Raw genomic sequence first — 22,623 nt, forward strand, 5'->3', positions numbered from 1 at the left:
TGATTTAAGGCTTTAAGGCGACTCTCTCCATTGGTATGAGGTCTTTTGAGAAGCTCAAAAGAAAGCCATAAAAGCTTATGAGTCTGAACAATATCACATCATCGTGGAGAATTGTGTTAATTTAACATGGTATTAGAGTCATATCAATAAAATCCCTAAATGTCAATGATAAACTCAAAAAAAAAAAAAAAAATCAAGCCGTAAGGGAGACGTACTAAGGCTAGTGGAACTAATATTATCGATAAAATTGGGGGAATTGAAATAGTTTTAAAATTTATTGGTATAGTTAAATGTTTTTTTAAAGTTTGAATATTTAATAATTTAACTAATTAATTTAAAAATATATTGTTAATCGTTGAAATAAAAAAAAATAATATATATAATCGTAAAATATCAAGGGGCAGTTACGTAATTATGTGACAAGATTCTACCCTTTTTGTAAAATAGAGGTTCAAAGAATATAAATGGGCCCCACAAAAGCAGTAATTCTTTCGTTCACAAACAGCAGGCAGCAGCAGAACCAAAGAAGAGTAGATTAGTGTACAAGCACGAGGCAGCTACTGACACCAAAAGGTTGCTTTTTTTTCCCCTCCTTTTCTTTGGCTCCATCTTCCATTTCCATTTCATTTACTTCATTTTCGATAAAGTTGCTTAAATTTGCAGCTCTCTCTCTCTCTCTCTCACACACACACACCCTGTTTAGGGTTTCCTCTTCTGCGATTGCCAATACCACAGGTGATTCGTCTCCATTCTTCTTATCTCATTTACATTTTGTGTATCTTTGAAATGTATCAAATATTGTGTCTGTGTTACTTACTTTGAGTTGCTACATTTCCGTTTTTGTGTTCCAGATGCTTGAATCGTGCGTTTAAGTTGTCACATTGAGGAGGTAGTTACTGAACTGTTCTGTGGATTGGTTTTGGTTCGAGTTTGTGTTGTGCGTTTTCTGCTTGTTCTTTCATGTTTTTTGTTCTCCCTTTTTACTGTTTGTTATTTTGAAATTTGTTACTGATGTTGGGTTTTCTTATGTGTCACTGTATCTTGTTCTTTGAAATTTTATGTGGGGAACAGGGTGATTTTGGAGCTTGAGAGTCTGAAAGAACGAAATGTCGTCCAGAGGGGGATCTGATCAGCCTCCTCCACTGCAGAGGAGGATCACGAGGACGCAGACGACGGGGAACCTCGGCGAGTCAGCGTTTGACAGTGAGGTTGTTCCATCGTCGCTCAAGGAGATCGCGCCGATCCTGCGTGTGGCTAATGAGGTTGAGTCGAGCAATCCCAGAGTTGCTTATCTATGTAAGTTTGGACCAATGCTGTAATGTTGATAGGCTCTTATCTTGGTGTATTCAGAATTCTAAGATGAACCAGTATCATAACTTAGTACTTGCTGCTTGTTTTGAAAAATTGCTGCTTTTCTTCTTGATTTTTTTTTTTTGATGCTAAACTCCTAACACTTATTGTTTGATAAGAAATATCAAACTCTAACACTAGTTTGGTCCTGTTGAATTGGAGCCGTTTTTGTGGTTAGTTTATTGGCTCTTAATTTTTTGGGCATATTTTTTTTTGTATGCCTTTGTATTCTTTCATTTGTTCAATAAAAGTTCGGTTTCTTACCAATTGTTGTATCAATTCAGACGTCGGTTACAATTCAGCTTACAATGTGGGGCTACACAAACAAGTTTTGTAATGGCTCAAGCACACTGCTAGCAAATATAGTTTTCTTTGGGATTTCCCTCAAGGTTTTTAAAACGCGTTTGCTAGAGAGAGGTTTCCACACCCTTATAAAGAATGCTTCGTTCTCCTCCCCAACCGATGTGGGATCTCACAATCCCACCCCCCTTCGGGGTCTAACGTCCTCGCTAACACTCATTCCCTTCTCCAATCGATGTGGGATCCCCCAATCCACCCCTTCAGGGCCCAGCGTCCTTGCTGACACACCGCCTCGCGTTCACCCCCTTTGGGGCTCAGCCTCCTTGTTGGCACATCGCCTAGTGTCTGGCTCTGATACCATTTGTAACAGCCCAAGCACACCGCTAGCAGATATCGTCCTCTTTGGCTTTCCCTTTTGGGCTTTTGCTCAAGGTTTTTAAAATGCGTATGCTAGGGAGAGGTTTCCAATCCCTCATAAAGAATGTTTTATTCTCCTCTCCAATCGATGTGGGATCTCACAAGTTTATGTCCTTTTACCTTGTGCTACACCTTTGTGCATTATGATTCTGAATTTATGTCAAGCTGCTTGATTAGGAGTTGTAAGTCTCTTCGCTTAAATTGTTGATGGTCCATATGGTTTGCTTGCCAGCTTTTTTAGTTTGAAACTCTGAAGTATTGACTTAACTTCAAATCAACGAATTGATGCATGTTGCGTGCAGCTTAACCTGCTTTTTTGGTTCTAGTCAATGTACTTCAAGCAATCTAACTGGTTTTTTGACAACAATGCTATTCTAGTTTAAGGTGGTTGACTTAGAGTTCTGGTTTAGGGTGGTTGGCTTAGGCTCTCATCGTTTAGTTCTTGGACCTATACTACTGTATTTTCTAGAAGCCACAAGCCAGAGATATCTGTGCTTGATTTACCTATCAACATTCGAGGTGGCAACTTGAGTCTCAGTATATGCATTGAAACTTTTAGTGCATTTTTTAAGGAACTCAAATCAAATGTATGGATGATCAGATTTTCTGTTTTTTTTTTTTAAAGTTTTTGGGCCATATTTTTAATCTATGTATTTTGTAATTGTAGGTCGGTTCTATGCATTTGAGAAAGCCCACAAGTTAGATCCAACTTCAAGTGGGCGTGGTGTTAGGCAATTTAAAACTGCTTTACTCCAACGGCTTGAAAGGGTTAGCTCTCTCTTCTTTTATTTTTTCCCTTAATTTTTCTTTTCTCATGAGTAGTTTGGAATTTGGATCTATATTCTTGTTTTTATTTATTTTGAAGCGAGTTTGATGATTAATTTCTGGATTTTTAGTTTACGGATCTCAAGTGCAACCAATTTTTTTTAGAACACTACATTGACTCTCAACTAAATCACAGAAAAATCATCTACTTAGAGTGTGTATGGTAATTATGTTCATTTTGGTTAGGATTATTAGCTTGTTAATCTTTGCTCATTGTTCCCGTTTCTTTCCAACCCTTGTTATCATTGCTTTCATGGATCACTTGGATCGGGTTTTATACATTTTAATTTTTGCTATGGAAGAGCCCTTTCTAAGTGAGAATATGTTGAGCTGTCTTATTTTTGTCTCATTTGTTGCGGTTTCATCTTCATTCAAATTCCTTTATTGGTCACATTTGGTTGTTTGCTTTTAGGGTGTATTTGCATGCCAATCTTGCTTCTCATTTTTCCCTTTTTACCTTCTCATTCTATTCTCCATGTCAATTCATAACTATCTCTAAATTGGTTGCGCTACAGCTTCTTGAACTGGTGGTTCATAGAGGACCACCACTATTATTTTATCAAGGGATACTCCTTATGGCTTTGGGTCTTGAGTAATGTAATGACCCAAATCCACTGCTAGCAGATATTGTCCTTTTTGGGCTTTCCTTTTTGAGCTTCCTCACAAGGCTTTAAAACGCGTCTACTAGGGGAAGGTTTCCACACCCTTATAAATGGTGATTTGTTCTCCTCCCCAACCAATGTGGGACATCACAATCCACCCTCCTTCGGGGCCCAGCGTCCTCGCTGACACTTTTTCCTTCCTCCAATGTGGACGCTGGGACCATCCCCTTTGGGGCCTAGCGTCCTTACTGGCACACTGCCTCGTGTCTACCCCCCTTCAGCGAACAACGAGAAGGCTGACACATCGTCCAGTGTCTGGCTCTGATACCATTTGTAATGGCCCAGATCCACCGCTAGCAGATACTGTCCTCTTTGGGCTTTCCCTTTCGGGTTTCCCCTCAAGGCTTTAAAATGCGTATGCTAGGGGAAAGTTACCACACCCTTATAAATGGTGGTTTGTTCTCCTCCCCAACCAATGTGGGACATCACAAGTAACGTGTTCTTTCTAAGTGGGCAATGAAGGTTATTGGCCACATTTTACAATAGTACCATTTTGAAACCCAAATTTGGAAGTTACTTTCTTGGAGCATTTTGGCACTTGTTTGGCTGAGAGTAGATTTATTGAACTATGCCATATAAGAAGTCCTTTATATATATAAGAACTTTGAACCTCATTCCTTTATATATACATATTCAAAAGGGGAGAGGCAGCCAAAGGGTCGGGGGAAGAGGGAACCCTTGCCCAAGAACTAAATGATGAAATCCTCCCAATCATAATAGTACAAAAGAAATTTTGAATGCAAAGAATTCCGCCAAGAGGTCTAGTTCTTTAGATAATTAGAGGCACAAAAGATGAATTTGACCCCAAGGCCTGTGAGTAAGATAGTAGCAGTCTTGCTAATGAGCCATGACCCAGCTTGGGTTCCTATTTTGCTTCGAAAGAACAGATTATTTGTTATGCTTATGTAAATTTTCATATATTTCTGTGTGTGTGTTTAGTAGTTGCTGTATGTTTCTTTGGTTACTATTTCAATTTGTTTGCTTACGTTATTATTGTCCGACTGCAGGAGAATGATCCAACCTTAATGGGAAGAGTAAAGAAAAGTGATGCCCGTGAAATGCAGAGCTTCTATCAACATTATTATAAAAAATATATCCAGGCTTTGCAAAGTACTGCCGATAAAGCTGATCGGTAATTTTTTTGTTAGCCTGTTGTGGTTTTAGTTAATTATTGCATTTTTATCCATCTTGATTATCTACCCCATGAGAAGTTTGGCCGAAAAGGGATTGAAGTATTTGAAGAGGAAAAAGAGGATTGTAGGCATTGTTTGGGATTGCATATAATGTTGGTCCTGTTCAAAGTGAAATTATTACCGTTACTTTTCCTTATGTTACGGTGAAGAGATTTTTGGATAACTGTTAACATTTGTTTTCCTCTAGATTGTTCTTATGGAAGATTGTGGGAGTTGGAGTAGTTCTTCCTTCATATTGGAGAATAGAAATTTCATGTGTTTACTGACATCATGTTGAAAAAACAGTTACACGAAACAGCTTTTGCGAACTATTATACTGGAAGTACTCCAAACTTTAATTCGCTTATGTAAAATCTCTTAAGCTTCGTGGTTTAAAAAACTGGTGTGTTTTTCTTGGTCTCGATTTTACTTTTCCACCATTAGACATTCTGCCTCCCTCTTTCTTTTATTTAAATGTTTGAATGGAGCATTAACCTTTCGTTTTCTTTGCTGCATACCAGTGCTCAGCTTACTAAGGCATATCAAACTGCTAATGTTCTCTTTGAAGTTTTGAAGGCTGTTAACATGACCCAGTCCATTGAAGTTGATCGTGAGGTGAAACTGAGAACCTTTTCTATTACCATTTTGTTGGTTTTTATGAAAATCTTATTGGTGTTTTTCCCTCCTGAGATAACCCAAAATTTAGTGGGAAACAGGCGAAATTGAAACTTGTTGGACAATTTTTTGCCAACTTTGAAGTCAATGCCTGCATCTCAGTCATCATCTTCTGGTATCCTCAATGAATGATATCATTGGTTTAATTTTTTTTTTTATAGATTCTGGAAGCACAAGATAAAGTTGCGCAGAAAACACAGATCTTTCTCCCATATAATATTCTTCCTCTTGATCCTGATAGTGCAAATCAGACGATTATGAGATATCACGAGGTTTGATAATATCTGCTTGTGTATTTATCGACATAATGAAATCGTCTTCAGATTAATAGTTTCTGATAAATAACTGCAGATCCAAGCGGCAGTTATTGCCCTTCGTAACACTAGGGGCCTTCTTTGGCCAGCTGATCGCAAGAGGAAAGATGGCGAAGATATCTTGGATTGGCTCCAAGCAATGTTTGGGTTTCAGGTAACAGAATGACCTGAATTTCTCTTCTTTATTTGACATTGCATTAGAGGTTTGCGTGACCGTTGCAATTTTTTATTTTAGGTGCAATAATTAGAGTGAAATGTTATCGAGTCGCATATTTCCTTTGGACAAAATTTTAGCCACATATTTTGAATGGTATTGACTTGAATGCAGGAAGGAAATGTGGCAAATCAAAGGGAGCACCTTATTCTGTTACTTGCAAATGTACACATTCGGCAGTTTCCAAAATCTGATCAGCAGCCCAAGGTCAGTAATATTCGGCAAAAATATATATAGCAGATGGACTTGATAAAGCCTTTATATATATGTGTGTGTGTGTGTGTGTATACACATTTGAAGATTTGCCGTGGTAAAGCCATTTCCCCTTTTTCCACTCTTAAGAAAATTGCTTTTATTTTAGAAGAAAGGAAGCAAAGCTAAAATGGTATGGGGCCGTACAAAAAGGCAGGTCAATCCCTCGAATTGGAAACACCAATTGAGTTTTCAAGAAAAGTCTCCAAGAATTGATGGGGTTATGTGGGTTGTGTATTCTGTATCCTCTCCTGAGAACCTTAACTGCTCTAAAAAAGCCTCCTTTTCACCCTCCAATTGAATGATATAAAGAATGGTAAAAAAAAAAAAAAAAAAAAAAAAAAAAAAAAAAAAAAAAAAAAAAAAGAACACAGCTTGCATAGAAGTGTGGTAACAGCTTAGGGATCTACTTTCAGATGGAAACACCTTCAGCTCCAATGTCAGTTATGTTCGCCATGTTACCTTACTAATCTGTACCACACACTGAAAGTAGCCGAGTTCTGAAAATTGGGAACTATACCGGTTGTGTTAGTCTACTGAAGTCATAAAGTTTATAGTGTGGGTATTTAGGAACGGTTAATGTCAAGTGTGATTCTTTTTGTCTCTTATTCATTGTTATTATTCATTATGTAGCTGGATGAACGTGCTGTGACTGAAGTAATGAAGAAGCTTTTCAAGAACTATAAAAAATGGTGCAAGTATTTGGACCGTAAAAGTAGTCTTTGGTATGTTCATATATTCGTTTTAAGGCATTATTTGGATCGTTGAATTTTATTTCTAAATTCTGATTTGCAAGTACTTAATCTTGTTACTTGTTGTCTCTCTTAAGTCCGTAATAATACTATGAAATTGTCCGTTCACCATTTGATGTGTTTGGGCTTCTGACACTTCAGGTTACCTACCATACAGCAGGAAGTGCAACAACGGAAACTTCTATACATGGCCTTATATCTTCTAATTTGGGGAGAAGCAGCAAACTTGAGATTCATGCCCGAGTGTCTTTGTTATATATACCACCATGTATGCCTCAGTACTCCATTCTTTTACTTTTTTTTTTGGTAGAAAATTCTTATACATGGCGTTGTGTGGACTGATATTTTATGCATTTGCTTTGTACAGCATCTAGTGACTTAGTTGCCAAATTGTTGTTGTTTTTATTTAAAGTTTCTATTTTTTTGGAGCTTAATTATTAGGGATTAGCAAATCCTGAGTCTGTCTTCTTTGTAAACTCAAAGAGCTTTTACCAAATCCTTGAACTGGATTAGAGGTTCCTTTTATGAATGTGAAAAATCTCGTTATGACTTTTGCTTCTCATAGTCCTACCTCTCTCATTATAAGTTGGGAAGGTTTCTTATAAATACTATGGATACCACATCCCTTTTGTAAATTTCATACATCAATAAAATTGTCTAGCAGAAAAAAGAAAAAAGGAAAAAAAAACAGAACTCTTAGATGCCTATTGTCTAGAGGAATGGTCAACAGTTTGGATGTGTGGGTTCCTTCTAGAATTCTGTTTGGTAGAAGTGGAATTTGAAATACAAGAGGATTGAGTTATAAAAATGGATTCTATATATCAGATGCTTGTCTGTGAACTACAGTAGAATGCACTAAAAGTTGTATATGACTTTTGCTTAAGTTCAGGACATTGGAGTCTAACTCCGTTGCATAGATGTTTGGTGCTAGAGCTAATATTCCATTTTAAACTATGAACGAGTTTTATTTATTAATAGAATACCTCTTTGTTGTGAAATTTAATTGCCTGTTTCATGAAGATGGCATTTGAGTTATATGGCATGCTAGCTGGGAATATCAGCCCTATGACTGGAGAAAATGTCAAGCCAGCCTATGGTGGTGAAAATGAAGCTTTCTTGCGTAAAGTTGTGACTCCGATTTATGAAGTGATTGCAAAGGTTTTTCTTTTTCCTTTTTTAATTTGTATTTATATATTTTTATGCTTGTTCTAATGGAAATACTAGGAAGGCCGTTTCTATTTTGATAATATTGCTCTCTTGCAACTTGCTAGGAAGCTGCAAGGAGCAAACAAGGGAAATCAAAGCATTCCCAGTGGAGGAATTATGATGATTTAAATGAATATTTCTGGTAACTTTTCAATGTGGTATCTCTCTCTCAAATAAATTGGCCATTTGATTTTTTATTTTTATTTTTTTGTGATCGGGCCATATGATATCCATTCTATAACTGTAGGTCAGTTGATTGTTTCCGCCTAGGCTGGCCAATGCGTGCAGATGCAGATTTCTTTTGTCTTCCTTCTGATCAACTCCATACAGACAGAACTGGGGTGAGTTATTTCCTTTTTGAGATGAGATTTCCTTTTTGAGATGAGATTTCCTTTGATGTATCTAACACTCCGTGCGTGTTCCCTGTCATACGTTGTTAAGTATTTGTTGCAAGTGTATGTGAAACTAATATCAACTGGATCCTTTTTCTCTCACTCAATACAATAACTTGTATTATTTTGCGATAATTTCATAAAATTGGAATTACATATATAGTCTTACCTTTTGCATTAGGGAAACTGTTTCTGTATGGATGAATGAATAACTTATTTATGCCATTTTAATCTTTATGTTGATTCAATATCAATTGATGTTTTGTAATTCCCATTGGGACTTTCTATAATAATTGTTTGCATCGAAGTGTAAAGTAATGATGATTCTGCTTAATGAGCTTTGAATGAGTTAGTGTGAAAACCAGTGGAAAGTTAATTGTTAGACAAGAAATTTATGCATGATGATCTCTAATAAAGCTAGATAGAATGGATTAAAAAATGAAGCCTGTTCATGACCTACCGTTTTATTTTTCTACACTTTCAACAGAGTTCTTCCGTTTTATTTTGGTATTTTATGATATACTGCAACTGTTCTACAACTAGTGAGCTCGATTATTTTGGCTGTGATATCCAGGAGAATAAGCCTCTTTCAAAAGATCGATGGGTGGGGAAAGTTAATTTTGTTGAAATAAGGTCATTTTGGCATATCTTCAGAAGCTTTGATCGTATGTGGAGCTTTTTTATACTCTGCTTGCAGGTTGAGTACTTTTTTTCTTTTATGTTTGTTTACTAACTTCGATGTTGTCGAAAAATATTATTTAATTTGTAATGGTATTTGTACTTATAAAAACTATTTCCTTTGTAATTCTTAACTTAACTTTTTTCAGGCGATGATAATTGTAGCCTGGAATGGCTCTGGTCAGCCAAGTGCAATATTTGATTCTCAAGTGTTCATGAAAGTTTTAAGTGTCTTCATTACTGCAGCCATATTGAAGCTTTGTCAAGGTTGGTAAATTTTCTCTCTTTCTTTGTTTGTATCAATGGTTTTTTCAAAATTAGTCTATTGCCTATGTCAATGTTTGCGTTTTACACTAATAACTGAGGCATGGGAGAGAGGAGGGTCGGGGGTAATCCAGGAGAGTTTGTAAGGGAGATGTAATGCTGGAAACTGAAATGAGAGTTGGAGGTTTAGTTTCTTTACAATGAGATTAGATGCTGACTATCAGATACCATTGTTTTTCTAAAGGAGCATTTTTAATTTGAAAAAGAGAATAGGTTCTTTTTGGTGAAGCTTTGTGGAGATTGAAGGCCTATGTAAGTGATCGTTGAGTAAAAAACAACAGTTATTTTGGTTTCTTTCTAATTAGAAATCAAGCTTTCGTATGAAAGAGTAAAGCGAGCGATACCAAAAAAAAGGTCCATAACAAAATGAGCCCATAAAAAAATTGGTGTTTACAAAAACGTGCTGGTTGTTGATAATAAGGGATAAAGGACATCGTTTCATTAGATGTTTTCTCGGGAGAATTTGGAAGGACAGCAACACACATTTTCTCAGATAAGCACTCTAGTTTTGGCTTGGTTGTGGAACTTTGATACCTCCTTATCTCTTTTGTATTGTAAGTTCTCATCCCCTTTTGTATTGTCTTTCTTCCCTCGTATCTCAGTGGAAGAGCTTTTTGTAATTATCCTCGATAGGACCTATTCTTTGTAGTGATTCACACCATCAATGAAATAATTTGTTGCCTGTTGAAAAAAAAGGTACATGGAGGATTTATCAGGTCTTCACTGATTTTCGAGATACTAACACTATAAATTCCAAAAGATGGATATATCATTTCAACTTGAGTAGGAAGAAAGTCACATTTGTTTTCAGGAACTTCAATATAAGCATGGTCAAAGTCCAATAGCTCCCAAGTTTCTGAAGAACACCTTACAAAATCACCAAGATTACTTCCTAATGCTTCCAAATATTGTTGAGATCAGAAGTTTAATCCAACTTCCGTACTCATCACAACTTCAATTCATCTATGCTTTTTGTCCTACTTACGTTCACTCTTCAAGTGAAAATTTACTACTTTCTGCCGCAAGCTTTCTTTCTTAATGTCTTTTTAAAGTAAATTCTGTCTAATTTACATGATGCTTTATTGGCCATAAAGGGAGTAATCTTACGATTGTCTTTAAAAACTACTTTTAAAGAAAGGGAAATGTCCTTCCAATCATCAAATGCATCAAGTCTAGTGATGATCTTTAGAGATTCCAGTCTAAAGCTAAAACTTTATACTCTCTTTTAAGTCAATGATTCTTCAAAGAGTCCTTTCCAGATAAGACAGCCTTCTCTTTGACCACATCCACATAAGAAAACTTTGCTTTATTACTGTGAGTTTTAGAAACTTACTTTTGAGAAACAAGCATGTGATTCTTGAATCAACTTGTTCTTACTTGCCAAGAATTTCTTAATCGTGTCTCAGAAAGTTAACCAACCTTTTCTGAAGGAATTGTTGGAAATCCGGGTAACATTTCTACCACCTGTACAAGGCCAAACCTCCCTTCATCAACCAATCTAAAGGGATTCTTCGTTTCTGAGGTCGACATGTCCCCCAATCATCTCTTTCTTGCTTAAAAAGTTGAAATAAAAGTATTCTTGTATCATTTCTACTGTACCTCTATCCAACCATCTAATATGGGACAGATGGAGAAGAATCACCTCTATTTCCAAGACATGAAAACAATTGTTTTTGAATCCAAATGCAGAAATATTTGTTCTCTATACAACTACTGGATTCCATGATTTAGCAAATCTTAAAAGAATGAGATCAATGGAAGAAACTTAACTTCATTATAGAGACTGATGGACATCAAATGGTTGAAGGAGAGAAAAAGGAGGAGAGAGGAGAGCATTTTTGCGCATATCTCAATCTGTCCGTTATATGATATAAATTGGTGGTTCACTTTTGTGGGACGTTTCACTATTGGACTCAATTGTTTTAGATTTTATACTAGACAAACTAAATCACTACCAATATGAATGTATGGAGAACAATTTTTTATAGACTAAAGTTCGAGTACTAAATTGCTACCGTAATAGAAGTACCGGAACCATAAATGTTCTTTTAATCAAATATTTTTTACTCAACTTTAAGATATTGCAACCAAACTTATTTTTGGATCTCAAGAAGGTTTTTAGTACTCCTTAAATTCTTTTGTTCTTGGATCACAAAGTAGACCTTTTGTTTTGCATTCATATGAAAATAAATGATTTCTATCAATGTACCTGAAACTGCTAGGCTTTCACAAGGTTATATGTTATTACCTATCTTGCAACTGGGAAACTTGATCCATAGATTGATATTCTTGAGCCATGGAAGTGGTTTTTTTTTTTTTTTGTGTTTTCCTAGTTATTTTCATGTGTCACTATCTTTTTATATACCAACGACCTTCCCTCTTGATGCTCAATAATTGGCTATTTATATAAATTCCTGATATGCATATTTTCAGTCCACCAAAATACTTAATTCTTGGTGTCTTTTTCATACTTCTGCAGCTGTCCTTGATGTAATTCTCAGTTGGAAATCACACCGTAGTATGTCATTTTATGTCAAGTTAAGATATATTTTGAAGGTGGTTTCAGCTGCTGCGTGGGTTGTAATTCTTCCTGTGACTTATGCTTATATCTGGGAAAATCCATCTGGATTTGCTCAAACAATCAAAGGCTGGTTTGGTGGCAACAGTTCAAGTGCACCCTCCTTGTTTATCTTGGCTATTGTAATCTATCTGTCACCGAATATGCTAGCTGCTTTCTTGTTTTTATTTCCTTTTATTCGTCGGTTTCTTGAGAGATCCAACTACAGAATTGTGATGCTTATGATGTGGTGGTCACAGGTAGACTGATAGCTAATGTGTTAATTAATATTTTTCTGTTCTGCAATCTCAATTTTCTCATTGCATTTTCTTGAAATTTTCAGCCACGACTCTATGTTGGCAGAGGAATGCATGAAAGTACATTTTCTCTTGTCAAGTAAGACCTCATTATTTAAAAAAACTACAATTCTTGCTTTACCAATTTCCTTTGTCCATTGCTGATCGATCATCTTTCAAACATTTAGGTACACGTTATTCTGGGTTCTTCTTATTGCAACCAAGTTGGCATTCAGTTATTATCTGGAGGTATTATTTTCTTCTCCTTTTGGCCTCCCTTTATACTGTCAGCTTATTAGTAAATTAAACATGCTGAATTTTGTTGACTTCTCCCTCTTTAATGCTACAACCTAACCCCTGGATGTGTTTTTTTTGGCTATTTCCTAATTGCACAAACAACAATGCCTTTGCTTATTTTCACTTATTATTTTGCTTCTCTCGACAGATAAAACCTCTTGTAGGTCCAACAAAAGCTATCATGAGCGTTCGGATAACTGTCTTCCAATGGCACGAGTTCTTCCCTCGAGGTGGGTAATGTAATTATTTGTAAAGGAGTTGTTACCTTTGACATTGATGTTCTAATGTTGTTTTATTTCTCTGCAGCAAAAAACAATATTGGCGTTGTCATTGCACTCTGGGCTCCTATTATTCTTGTATGCATTTTGTCAATGCCCAATAACACTTTTTTTTTCTCTTCATTTACTGCTTCGTCTTAGTTATGTCCTTACGAATTAAAAATTTTCAGGTTTACTTTATGGATGCTCAGATTTGGTACGCCATATTTTCCACATTATTTGGTGGTATTTATGGTGCATTTCGACGCCTTGGAGAGGTTTGTGATCCTTTTAAGGCTTATGTTTTTAGAAACCTGATATATTGAAACAAAAGAAAGCAACAGCCGAAGGGAAAGGAAATTGAAAATTTCCTTGCACAAAGCTAACAAAGAAATGTTCCAATGTTCGAGAAACTGTAATTACTTAAGAATTTACTTTGTCTGTAAAACCACCTCGATTAAGTTATTTATTTGTATGCAATTACAAAAAAAATCAAAGGAAGCTTTTTTATCTTCTGATGCTCTTTTATTCCTTTTCATCCAAATGTCCCACTAGGGTGCCCTAACTGCACAATTCTACAAAATCTTAGCTTTTTCTTTCAAAATCCTATCTTTTAACACCACTAGAAGCTGGGCAGACACGCTGAAAAACCATATTCCTTAGAGATAAAAATCCAGTCCTCCGAGGCAAAGGAGAAATAGGTGGTCTAAGATTCATTTCTTTAAATACATTAGAAACAGATGGAGGAAGGGCTCCATGGCTATGTTTTTTCTGGAGGTTCTGCAACTTCACTTTCTTGTTTTATTTTTGTTTGTTTTTTTCTCTCACTTATGATTTTATCATTTTTTTTTACAGTTTCAGTAAGCTGCATCTTCTCTTTTTGTGATTAAACATGGTAGAGGGTAGCCTAATTTTACTCAGCTTGGTTCTTTGGCGAAAATGACTTATCTCCCTTCTCTGTATACTTTGATTTTCTTAATGCTCTGTTTCTAATCTAATCTAAAATAAAAACTCCTTAAGTGCTTGTTTAATGATTATGTTATTCTTTTATTTATTTAAAATTTAAGTGACTATCTGCTTTTAGCTTTGTCGTGCTTTTCCAACATGGCAATGCTTCCCTAAGTAGAAGTGTGATCTTTCCTTACTATTGTTTTAAGAAAATGTTTTTATTCTTTCAGATTCGTACATTGGGGATGCTTCGGTCTCGTTTTGAGTCATTACCTGGAGCTTTTAATGCCTGTTTGATTCCAGAGGAACAGGGAGAACCCAAGAAGAAAGGGCTGAAGGCCACTCTCTCCCGAAACTTTTCAGTAGTTAGTTCTGTCTGCCTTAAACTTTAGTTTCTTGATTCTTTTCTTTGTTCCTAACTTTGATAAGACTTTTTTTGTGTACATTTTGGCTATCCTGCAGATTTCGTCTAACAAAGAGAAAGAGGGTGCGAGATTTGCTCAGCTGTGGAATAAGATAATAAGTAGCTTTAGGGAGGAAGATCTTATAAGTAATAGGTAATATTCTAAGATTAGACCCATAATTGGTTTGAGTTGTCCTCATCTTCCTTGAGTCTTTGGTTATCTTTGCTACAGACTTTATGCGATTCTTTGAATTGTCTTGGTTAGCTTTTCATTAGCTTAATCTGTTTAATATCCCAGGGAAATGGACCTTTTGCTTGTTCCATATTGGGCAGACACTGAGTTAGGCCTTATGCAGTGGCCTCCTTTTCTTCTGGCTAGTAAGGTCTGTGCTGCTTGTCAATCTATTTTTGTGGACCTTGTTTGTTGGAAAAATGTATTTGGGTTTTTGACCATGGAGTGATGATTATACTTTGTATAGATTCCAATAGCATTAGATATGGCTAAAGATAGTAATGGCAAGGACCGGGAGTTGAAAAAGCGAATTGATGCTGATAGTTACATGTCCAGTGCCATTCGTGAATGTTATGCCTCATTTAAGAAGATAATCAAGCATTTAGTTCAAGGTGCTCGTGAGAAAGAGTAAGTGTGACCGACATTTGTTTTTTTTAAGGAATATAATTAATGCACAAGTTGATCTCAACAAGTCTCTAATCACTCACTTTTTGGTATCGTGCTTTTGACCTTAATATTTGAATATTACCAGGGTTATAGATTATATATTTACTGAGGTTGACAAACACATAGAAGAGAATACCCTAATAAGCGAGTTCAAGATGAGTGCTCTTCCAAAGCTCTATGATCGTTTTGTCAAGCTTACCAAGTATTTGGTAACGTTTCATAGTTAGCCCTGTTTATCCATTTTAATTCATTGGATTCTATTCAATCTAACTGGTTATGTCTTCAATTTTCAGTTGGATAACAAGCCGGAGGACAAGGATTCTGTCGTTATTTTATTTCAGGACATGTTTGAGGATGTGACAATAGATATCATGAATGATTATTATATACCCAGGTGTTGCATCTGAATTTTGAGTTGTCCTAGAAAATTATAACTTCTCAATATTGTTTTTTCATATGTCAAGTATCTTACATAGAAAATTTAAATAGTTTACATGAAACACTCCATGGAGGATCTGAGCTTGAAGGAATGACTTCATTGGATAAAAAACATCAACTATTTGCATCCACTGGAGCCATAAAGTTTCCCGTTGATCAGACAGAAGCATGGAAGGAAAAGGTCAGTGATTGATTTAGGGAAGTTCATGGTTCACTTTTTCTCAGTAGGAGTGTTTGAAGCGTGCCTCACTCATTGGATTTATGAAATTGCATGAAAAAATGTACTTTATTGATATACAAGGATCTCCTAAAATATAAAAATATACTATAACAAGAAAATGGAAGAAATCATCGAAACGTCTACAGGGTATATCCTAAACTCTTGGTGTTAATAACCAGGAAGTAAGAAAATGATAGAATAGAAGACGGCTGGACAAGGATTACTGGCCACATAGTTAGCGCTTTGTATTGAGAACATAAACAGTTTATTTTCTGTGGTCTAGCTATTGCCATGAAATGTAATGGATATCCTTCTATGTTCAGATTAAACGACTCAATCTATTACTTACAACCAAGGAATCTGCCATGGATGTGCCATCCAACTTAGAAGCAAGAAGGCGTATCTCTTTCTTCTCAAATTCATTGTTTATGGACATGCCTGCAGCACCTAAAGTCCGGAACATGCTTTCTTTCTCGTAAGGCTTATTCTTTTTTTCATTTTGCAACCATGGTGGCTATTTTTTTCTTTATTTCGTTGCATTTCCTCTGATTTTGTTCTTTTGAAAATGTATACATCTGTGTAGGTGTCCTTTTCTTTCTTTTTTTTTCGAACAAGAAATGAAACTTTTCATTGAAAAAATAAAGACACTTATGCTCAAAAGACACCGACTCCCAAAAGGAGTGAAAGAAAATATATATATAAAAATAAATTACGTAAACGCTTCCCAATTCAAGCATATGTTTTGCAAAGAGAAGCCAAAAAGAGATTAAAAGGTCCTTTGATTGTGTTCTATCCATATGTTTGAATTGGGAAATTTTGAGCCTAATTGATTCAAATTGAGCTTTGTTTGCTGATACTGTAACGTTAAATTTAGTGTTTTAACTCCATACTACACGGAGGAGGTTCTATTTTCATTGCATGATCTTGAAGAGCCAAATGAAGATGGCGTTTCAATTCTCTTCTACCTACAAAAGATATATCCAGGTCTCTTTTTTTATTTCTGTTTTGTTTTTCATTTTTTATTTTGTATTGTTATATTCGTACTTGTGTTATTCCCACGTACTATTTTGTTGCATGAACAACTAGTTTGTATATGTTTAGATGAATGGAAGAATTTTCTTGAAAGAGTGAAATGCACTAGCGAAGAGGAATTAAAAGGAGTGAGCGAGCTTGAGGAAGAACTTCGCCTCTGGGCGTCCTACAGAGGCCAAACATTGACTAAAACTGGTGCTCTCCCTCCGTCCCTTGCATCGCATTTTATCCTTCTTTATGAAAATGTTGTTCTGCATGTAACACTGTGTTTTATTGAAACCCAGTAAGGGGAATGATGTATTACCGGAAGGCTTTAGAGCTTCAGGCTTTTCTTGATACTGCTGAGGATCAAGGTATTCTTTTCAAATTTGAATCTTTTCTTCACCCAAGTTCAATATTTTACAATTCTTTTTCTGGTTTTAAGCTTCTCTTCTGTTTTCTTGTAACCTTAATATTATTCTTTTTCAAGACCTAATGGAGGGTTACAAGGCGGTGGAGTTGAACTCGGAAGAAAATTCTAAGGGAGATAGATCATTATGGGCACATTGCCAGGCAATATCTGACATGAAATTTACCCATGTTGTATCATGTCAGAAGTACGGTATTCACAAGCAATCTGGTGATGCTCGTGCCCAGGACATTTTGAAACTAATGACAAAGTATGTGAGGGACTGTTTCGATGAAACTTCTTTCGGAAACTGTATTCAGAAACTGCTGCTAGACATTCTTATTGTTTGATAGATCGAGAAGTTGTCTTCATTTCCTAATGTTCTGGTGTTACCATTATTGTTTATTGCAGGTATCCATCACTTCGAGTGGCATACATCGATGAGGTTGAAGAACCTAGTAAAGACAAATCCAAGAAAAACCAGAAAACATATTATTCATCTCTCGTGAAGGCTGCTTCACCCAAATCTATTAATGCTTCTGAGCATGTGCAATTGGATGAGGTATTGCTTAAAATTAGTGTGACGGCATGCTTGGGTTCAGTTTGACATGTTATAGTTACTGTTGTCAATCTTGTCTGGAATAGTTCCATGCTTGAATAATTTTTCCTCTTAGTTTTGTCCAATAGAAGAATTTTACCAAATGAACATTGACGTTTAGATTTTAGAAAACGATCGATTAGATTGTTGATCAGTCTGTTGGCATCCTTGTTGACATGTCAGTATGTTGAAGCCGTCGGCTCCAAATCGATGTGTCGATATGCTGGACACTGTCAACATGCCAAAAGTCAGTTTCCGAAATCGGGGTTGTCGGTAGACACTGGATGGCGGTTTAAGCATTTAATACACAAAAACAATAAGACATCAACATGACCCTTATAGCCAGCTAACAAAATAGTTAATACATTTCCTAAATGTAAATAATAAATAAGGGTACCAGCATGTGAATTACAAATAATGGACCTAATCAATGGTTGACCACCTTGTGTCGAATACTGATCAACGTAATATTAAAGTTCCTTAGTACACAAAATAAAAGAACTCCATGAACTTTCAACATGAATTACAATCCTTTTGTCTTAAAAAATTGGCATACAGATTATTTATCAAATAAAGCTTCCGGGTCCTGCTATCTTGGGTGAGGGAAAGCCAGAAAATCAGAACCACGCGATAATATTTACGCGTGGTGAGGGCTTGCAAACAATAGACATGAATCAGGTATATTCAGTAAAATGTAATGGATTTTCTTCTTCCCATGTATTTTCTAGATTGTTTATATTTTTATTTTGTAGGATAACTACATGGAAGAAGCATTGAAGATGAGGAACTTGTTACAAGAGTTCCTTAAAAAGCATGATGGTATAAGATACCCCTCTATTCTTGGACTTAGAGAGCATATATTTACTGGAAGGTAAATCCTCTCTTTCTCTCTCTCTCTATCTCGCTCGTTTTTTTTTTAACTGTTATCGTTTTTACTACTTATGCCCAGTTTTATGCTTTCTTCATTGTTCTTGTTTCTAATGCAGTGTTTCTTCGCTTGCTTGGTTCATGTCTAATCAAGAAACGAGTTTCGTTACCATTGGTCAGAGACTTTTGGCCAATCCTCTGAAGTAAGTAGTCATCTCTTTGTGATTAAGTGCTTGTAAAGGAGGGAAAATGACAAACAGAAACTGAAATACCTGCATGTTTATATTTTTAATTTGAAATTGTTTTGAAGTTTTTAGCTATAAAATATGATGTGCATGCATTTAGCAGGTATCATGGGTTGTAGCAATATGATTAGTTGCAATTACTTTGGACTTGTCCTGTTCTGCCATGTTTTAATATACAAAAGCAACATGATCTTACTAAATAAAACTAGTTTCTTATTTTGCAATACCCTAATGAAAATAAATAAATAACAATAATAATTTAAAGCATTCATATTCTTGGTTTTTCTGTTGTACTGGACGAAGGTTCTATTAGATTGTTACTAATAGATCCCATGTCGGTTGGGGAAGAGAACAAAACATTCTTTATAACGTTGTGGAAACATCTTCCTAGTAGATGCGTTTTAAAAACCTTGTGGGGAAGTCCGAAAGGGAAAACCCAAAGAGGACAATATCTGCTAACGGTGGGCTTGGGTCGTTACAATTGGTATTAGAGCCAGACAGTGAGCGATGTGTCAGCGAGGATGTTGAGCCTCGAAGGGTGGTGGACCCTTTCCTTTCTCCAATTTGATGTGGACCCCCACCAAATCCACTCTTCTTTAGGGCCCCGTGTCCTTACTAGCACACTGCCTCGTACCTACCCCCATTCGGGGAACAACAAGAAGGCTGACACATTGTCCGGTGTCTGGCTCTGATACCATTTGTAACCGCCCAGATCTACCGCTATCAGATATTGTCCTCTTTGGGCTTTCCCTTTCGGGCTTCCCCTCAAGGCTTTAAAACGCATTTACTAGGGGAAGATTTTCACTCACTTATAAAGGGTGTTTTGTTCTCCTCCCCGACCAATGTGGGACATCACAGGTGTGGATTGGGGGGTTCTACATCGATTAGAGAAGTTTGATTCTTGTAAAAATCAACTTTTGTTATATATTTTTCATAACTATTTATTTATATATATACTTTTTATCTAGGGTTCGTTTCCACTATGGGCATCCAGATGTGTTTGATAGGCTCTTCCATCTAACTAGAGGGGGCGTCAGTAAAGCTTCCAAGGTTATCAATTTGAGTGAAGACATATTTGCTGGTATGCCATGGCTTCTCTTAAAATTCTTTGCAGATGAATTTAGCTTTACCAAGTTACTTAAAAGTCTATAAATTTCAGGGTTCAATTCAACTCTTCGTGAAGGCAATGTCACTCATCACGAATACATACAAGTTGGAAAAGGAAGAGATGTGGGCCTTAATCAGATTTCGATGTTTGAAGCAAAAATAGCAAATGGGAACGGCGAGCAGACACTAAGTCGGGATATATACAGGCTTGGACACCGATTCGACTTCTTCCGAATGTTATCGTGTTATTTTACCACTATTGGGTTCTATTTCAGTACAATGGTATGAACCATACCCTGCCTTTCTGCTATATTTGAATGTTGCTTTTATTAATGCTCTGATACATATTGATGTGCAGATAACTGTTCTCACAGTATATGTATTCCTTTATGGTCGGCTTTATCTCGTTCTTAGTGGACTCGAAAAAGGTTTGAGCACTCAACCTGCTATTCGAGACAATAAACCTCTGCAAGTGGCGCTCGCTTCTCAATCTTTTGTTCAGATTGGATTTTTGATGGCCTTGCCTATGCTGATGGAGATTGGTTTGGAAAGGGGATTCCGCACTGCATTGAGTGAATTCATATTGATGCAGTTACAACTAGCCCCCGTCTTTTTTACGTTCTCTCTCGGGACAAAGACCCACTATTATGGGAGGACTTTACTTCATGGAGGCGCCAAATATAGGCCTACAGGTCGTGGGTTTGTCGTGTTCCACGCCAAGTTTGCTGATAACTATAGGCTATACTCCCGTAGCCACTTTGTTAAAGGTCTTGAGCTCATGGTTTTACTAATCGTATACCAGATTTTCGGGCACACTTACAGAAGTGCATTGGCTTATGTGTTGATTACTGTATCGATGTGGTTTATGGTCGGCACTTGGTTGTTCGCTCCCTTTCTCTTCAATCCTTCTGGTTTCGAGTGGCAAAAGATCGTCGACGATTGGACCGATTGGAACAAATGGATAAGTAATCGTGGTGGAATTGGTGTTCCACCAGGAAAAAGTTGGGAATCGTGGTGGGAGGAAGAACAAGAACATTTACGCCACTCGGGAAAGCGTGGTTTAGTAGCTGAGATATTATTAGCATCTCGATTCTTTATCTATCAGTATGGTCTTGTGTATCATCTTAGCATCACTCAGCGTGCGAATACTAAAAGTTTCTTGGTAAATCCACTTCTTGTTCTATCCATCTTAACAAAATGAATATCAAAATTAATTCTTTCCCTATTTGGTCACAGGTTTATGGCGTATCATGGCTGGTGATCTTTCTAATACTGTTTGTAATGAAGGTGAGTTGCTTGGAATTTGTTACTCATCTAGTTCTACCACATGATTTTCATAGAATTTTAGGCAAATAACTCTGAAATTCTCTCGAAATATTAACTCGATCATTTTCCATTCTTCCAGACTGTATCGGTTGGAAGGCGAAAGTTCAGTGCAGATTTTCAACTCGTGTTCCGTCTTATCAAGGGCTTAATATTCCTAACATTCATCTCTATTCTTGTCACCTTGATTGCCCTTCCTCACATGACACTGCAGGACATCATTGTTTGCATACTTGCTTTCATGCCAACAGGTTGGGGCATGCTTTTGGTAAGTCCCCTTGACTCTAATTCTACCCCAAAAACTAAATCTTCGATGTACTTAAACTAATGTTTTTCCAGATCGCACAAGCATTGAAACCACTCGTCCATCGAGCTGGCTTCTGGGGATCCGTTAGAACACTCGCCCGTGGTTACGAGATCATCATGGGTTTGCTCCTCTTCACTCCGGTTGCATTCCTTGCTTGGTTTCCATTCGTTTCAGAATTTCAAACCCGTATGCTCTTCAACCAAGCGTTCAGCAGAGGTTTGCAGATTTCTCGTATTCTCGGCGGTCATCGGAAGGATCGATCATCCCGAAACAAAGATTAAGAACGCTGTAAGACAACCTTTGCCTTTTGCCAATTCCTTGATAGCACTTGATGATGCACTGAGGCTTGTTTATATTATTAGGAGTTGTAACCAATGTGTGAGCAGTAGAGATCAGTAGTAGTATTTAATGGGCTGCAAATTTTGTTGTTTGTTCATAGTTTATGTTCACACGTCCATTCCTCTAATGAACAAACAATCTTGTATTTAAGGAGGATGATTACTAGTAACACTACTGAATCTTGTTTCCAGCTAGTGTCACTGCCTTAGTTCTTTTGATTTCTTGAATATTTTTATGTTATTTCTTACCATGTTCTTCATTTTGGTTAGGTTGATATGAATGTGATATTTATCATTCTTTTTGTTTTGTTCGTGTTTTGTAACCAATGGTTATTAGACGTCGATGATTCAAAAAATCGATGAGCAAGTCGGTAGGTTCAAGTAGTTAAGATGTTAATGATCTTATTCAAAATTATGTCACTCCATTTTGGTGCCAACTTCTTAAACTTTTCGACACGAGATTAGTCTTTAAATTCTTGTCGATCATAAAAGTATATTTAAAGTTAGACGGTTCAACTCAATATAGTTTTTGAAAGTGATCACTAAATCGATACAATAAAGCACCTTCAAGGAATTGTTAATGTTTTTTTAGTAGTAGATAACAGAAGACGAGTATCAATAACACGATAACAAATCAACTTACGTCTGGGTTGAGGTGGCTTTATTTGTAGCGTGTGTAGTAGTATAAATAGCAAGACGCTTCAGATGAATAATGATGAAGGCATGTTTCGAGCTTCAAGTATCGAGCAAATTCTCTGTAAATTCTTGTGGGTTCATTTGGTTAATATCA

At 36.5% G+C, this 22,623-nt stretch overlaps 1 protein-coding gene across 4 annotated transcripts; it reads left to right on the forward strand.

Annotated features, from left to right (window-relative positions):
- The first annotated feature begins 554 nt into the window (after window positions 1–554).
- LOC111466176 (callose synthase 3-like) lies at window positions 555–22,081 on the forward strand. 4 transcript variants are annotated; one of them, XM_023110761.1, is made up of 45 exons: window positions 555–573; window positions 664–735; window positions 852–889; window positions 1,072–1,296; window positions 2,735–2,835; window positions 4,562–4,686; window positions 5,248–5,341; window positions 5,563–5,673; window positions 5,753–5,869; window positions 6,044–6,136; window positions 6,815–6,906; window positions 7,075–7,201; window positions 7,954–8,091; window positions 8,205–8,281; window positions 8,387–8,480; window positions 9,106–9,228; window positions 9,359–9,476; window positions 12,013–12,350; window positions 12,434–12,486; window positions 12,575–12,635; window positions 12,832–12,913; window positions 12,990–13,039; window positions 13,132–13,218; window positions 14,119–14,253; window positions 14,351–14,445; window positions 14,590–14,674; window positions 14,771–14,931; window positions 15,056–15,179; window positions 15,264–15,364; window positions 15,460–15,589; window positions 15,952–16,103; window positions 16,503–16,612; window positions 16,730–16,855; window positions 16,945–17,013; window positions 17,130–17,319; window positions 17,460–17,610; window positions 18,205–18,324; window positions 18,399–18,517; window positions 18,633–18,716; window positions 19,727–19,839; window positions 19,918–20,147; window positions 20,224–21,027; window positions 21,102–21,152; window positions 21,271–21,456; window positions 21,528–22,081. In XM_023110761.1, the coding sequence occupies exons 4-45, from the start codon at window positions 1,107–1,109 to the stop codon at window positions 21,774–21,776; spliced, it is 5,856 nt and encodes a 1,951-aa protein (XP_022966529.1). In that variant the 5' UTR covers window positions 555–573; window positions 664–735; window positions 852–889; window positions 1,072–1,106; the 3' UTR covers window positions 21,777–22,081. The 4 variants fall into 4 exon arrangements, with proteins under 4 accessions (XP_022966529.1, XP_022966536.1, XP_022966525.1 ...); XM_023110768.1 differs by lacking the exon at window positions 852–889; XM_023110769.1 differs by lacking the exon at window positions 555–573 and having other exon boundaries at window positions 606–735; window positions 852–937.
- Window positions 22,082–22,623: the final 542 nt, after the last annotated feature.

The sequence above is a fragment of the Cucurbita maxima genome, unplaced genomic scaffold (genome assembly GCF_002738345.1).
Source record: "Cucurbita maxima cultivar Rimu unplaced genomic scaffold, Cmax_1.0 Cma_Scf00002, whole genome shotgun sequence".
NCBI classification, from domain to species: Eukaryota; Viridiplantae; Streptophyta; class Magnoliopsida; order Cucurbitales; family Cucurbitaceae; genus Cucurbita; species Cucurbita maxima.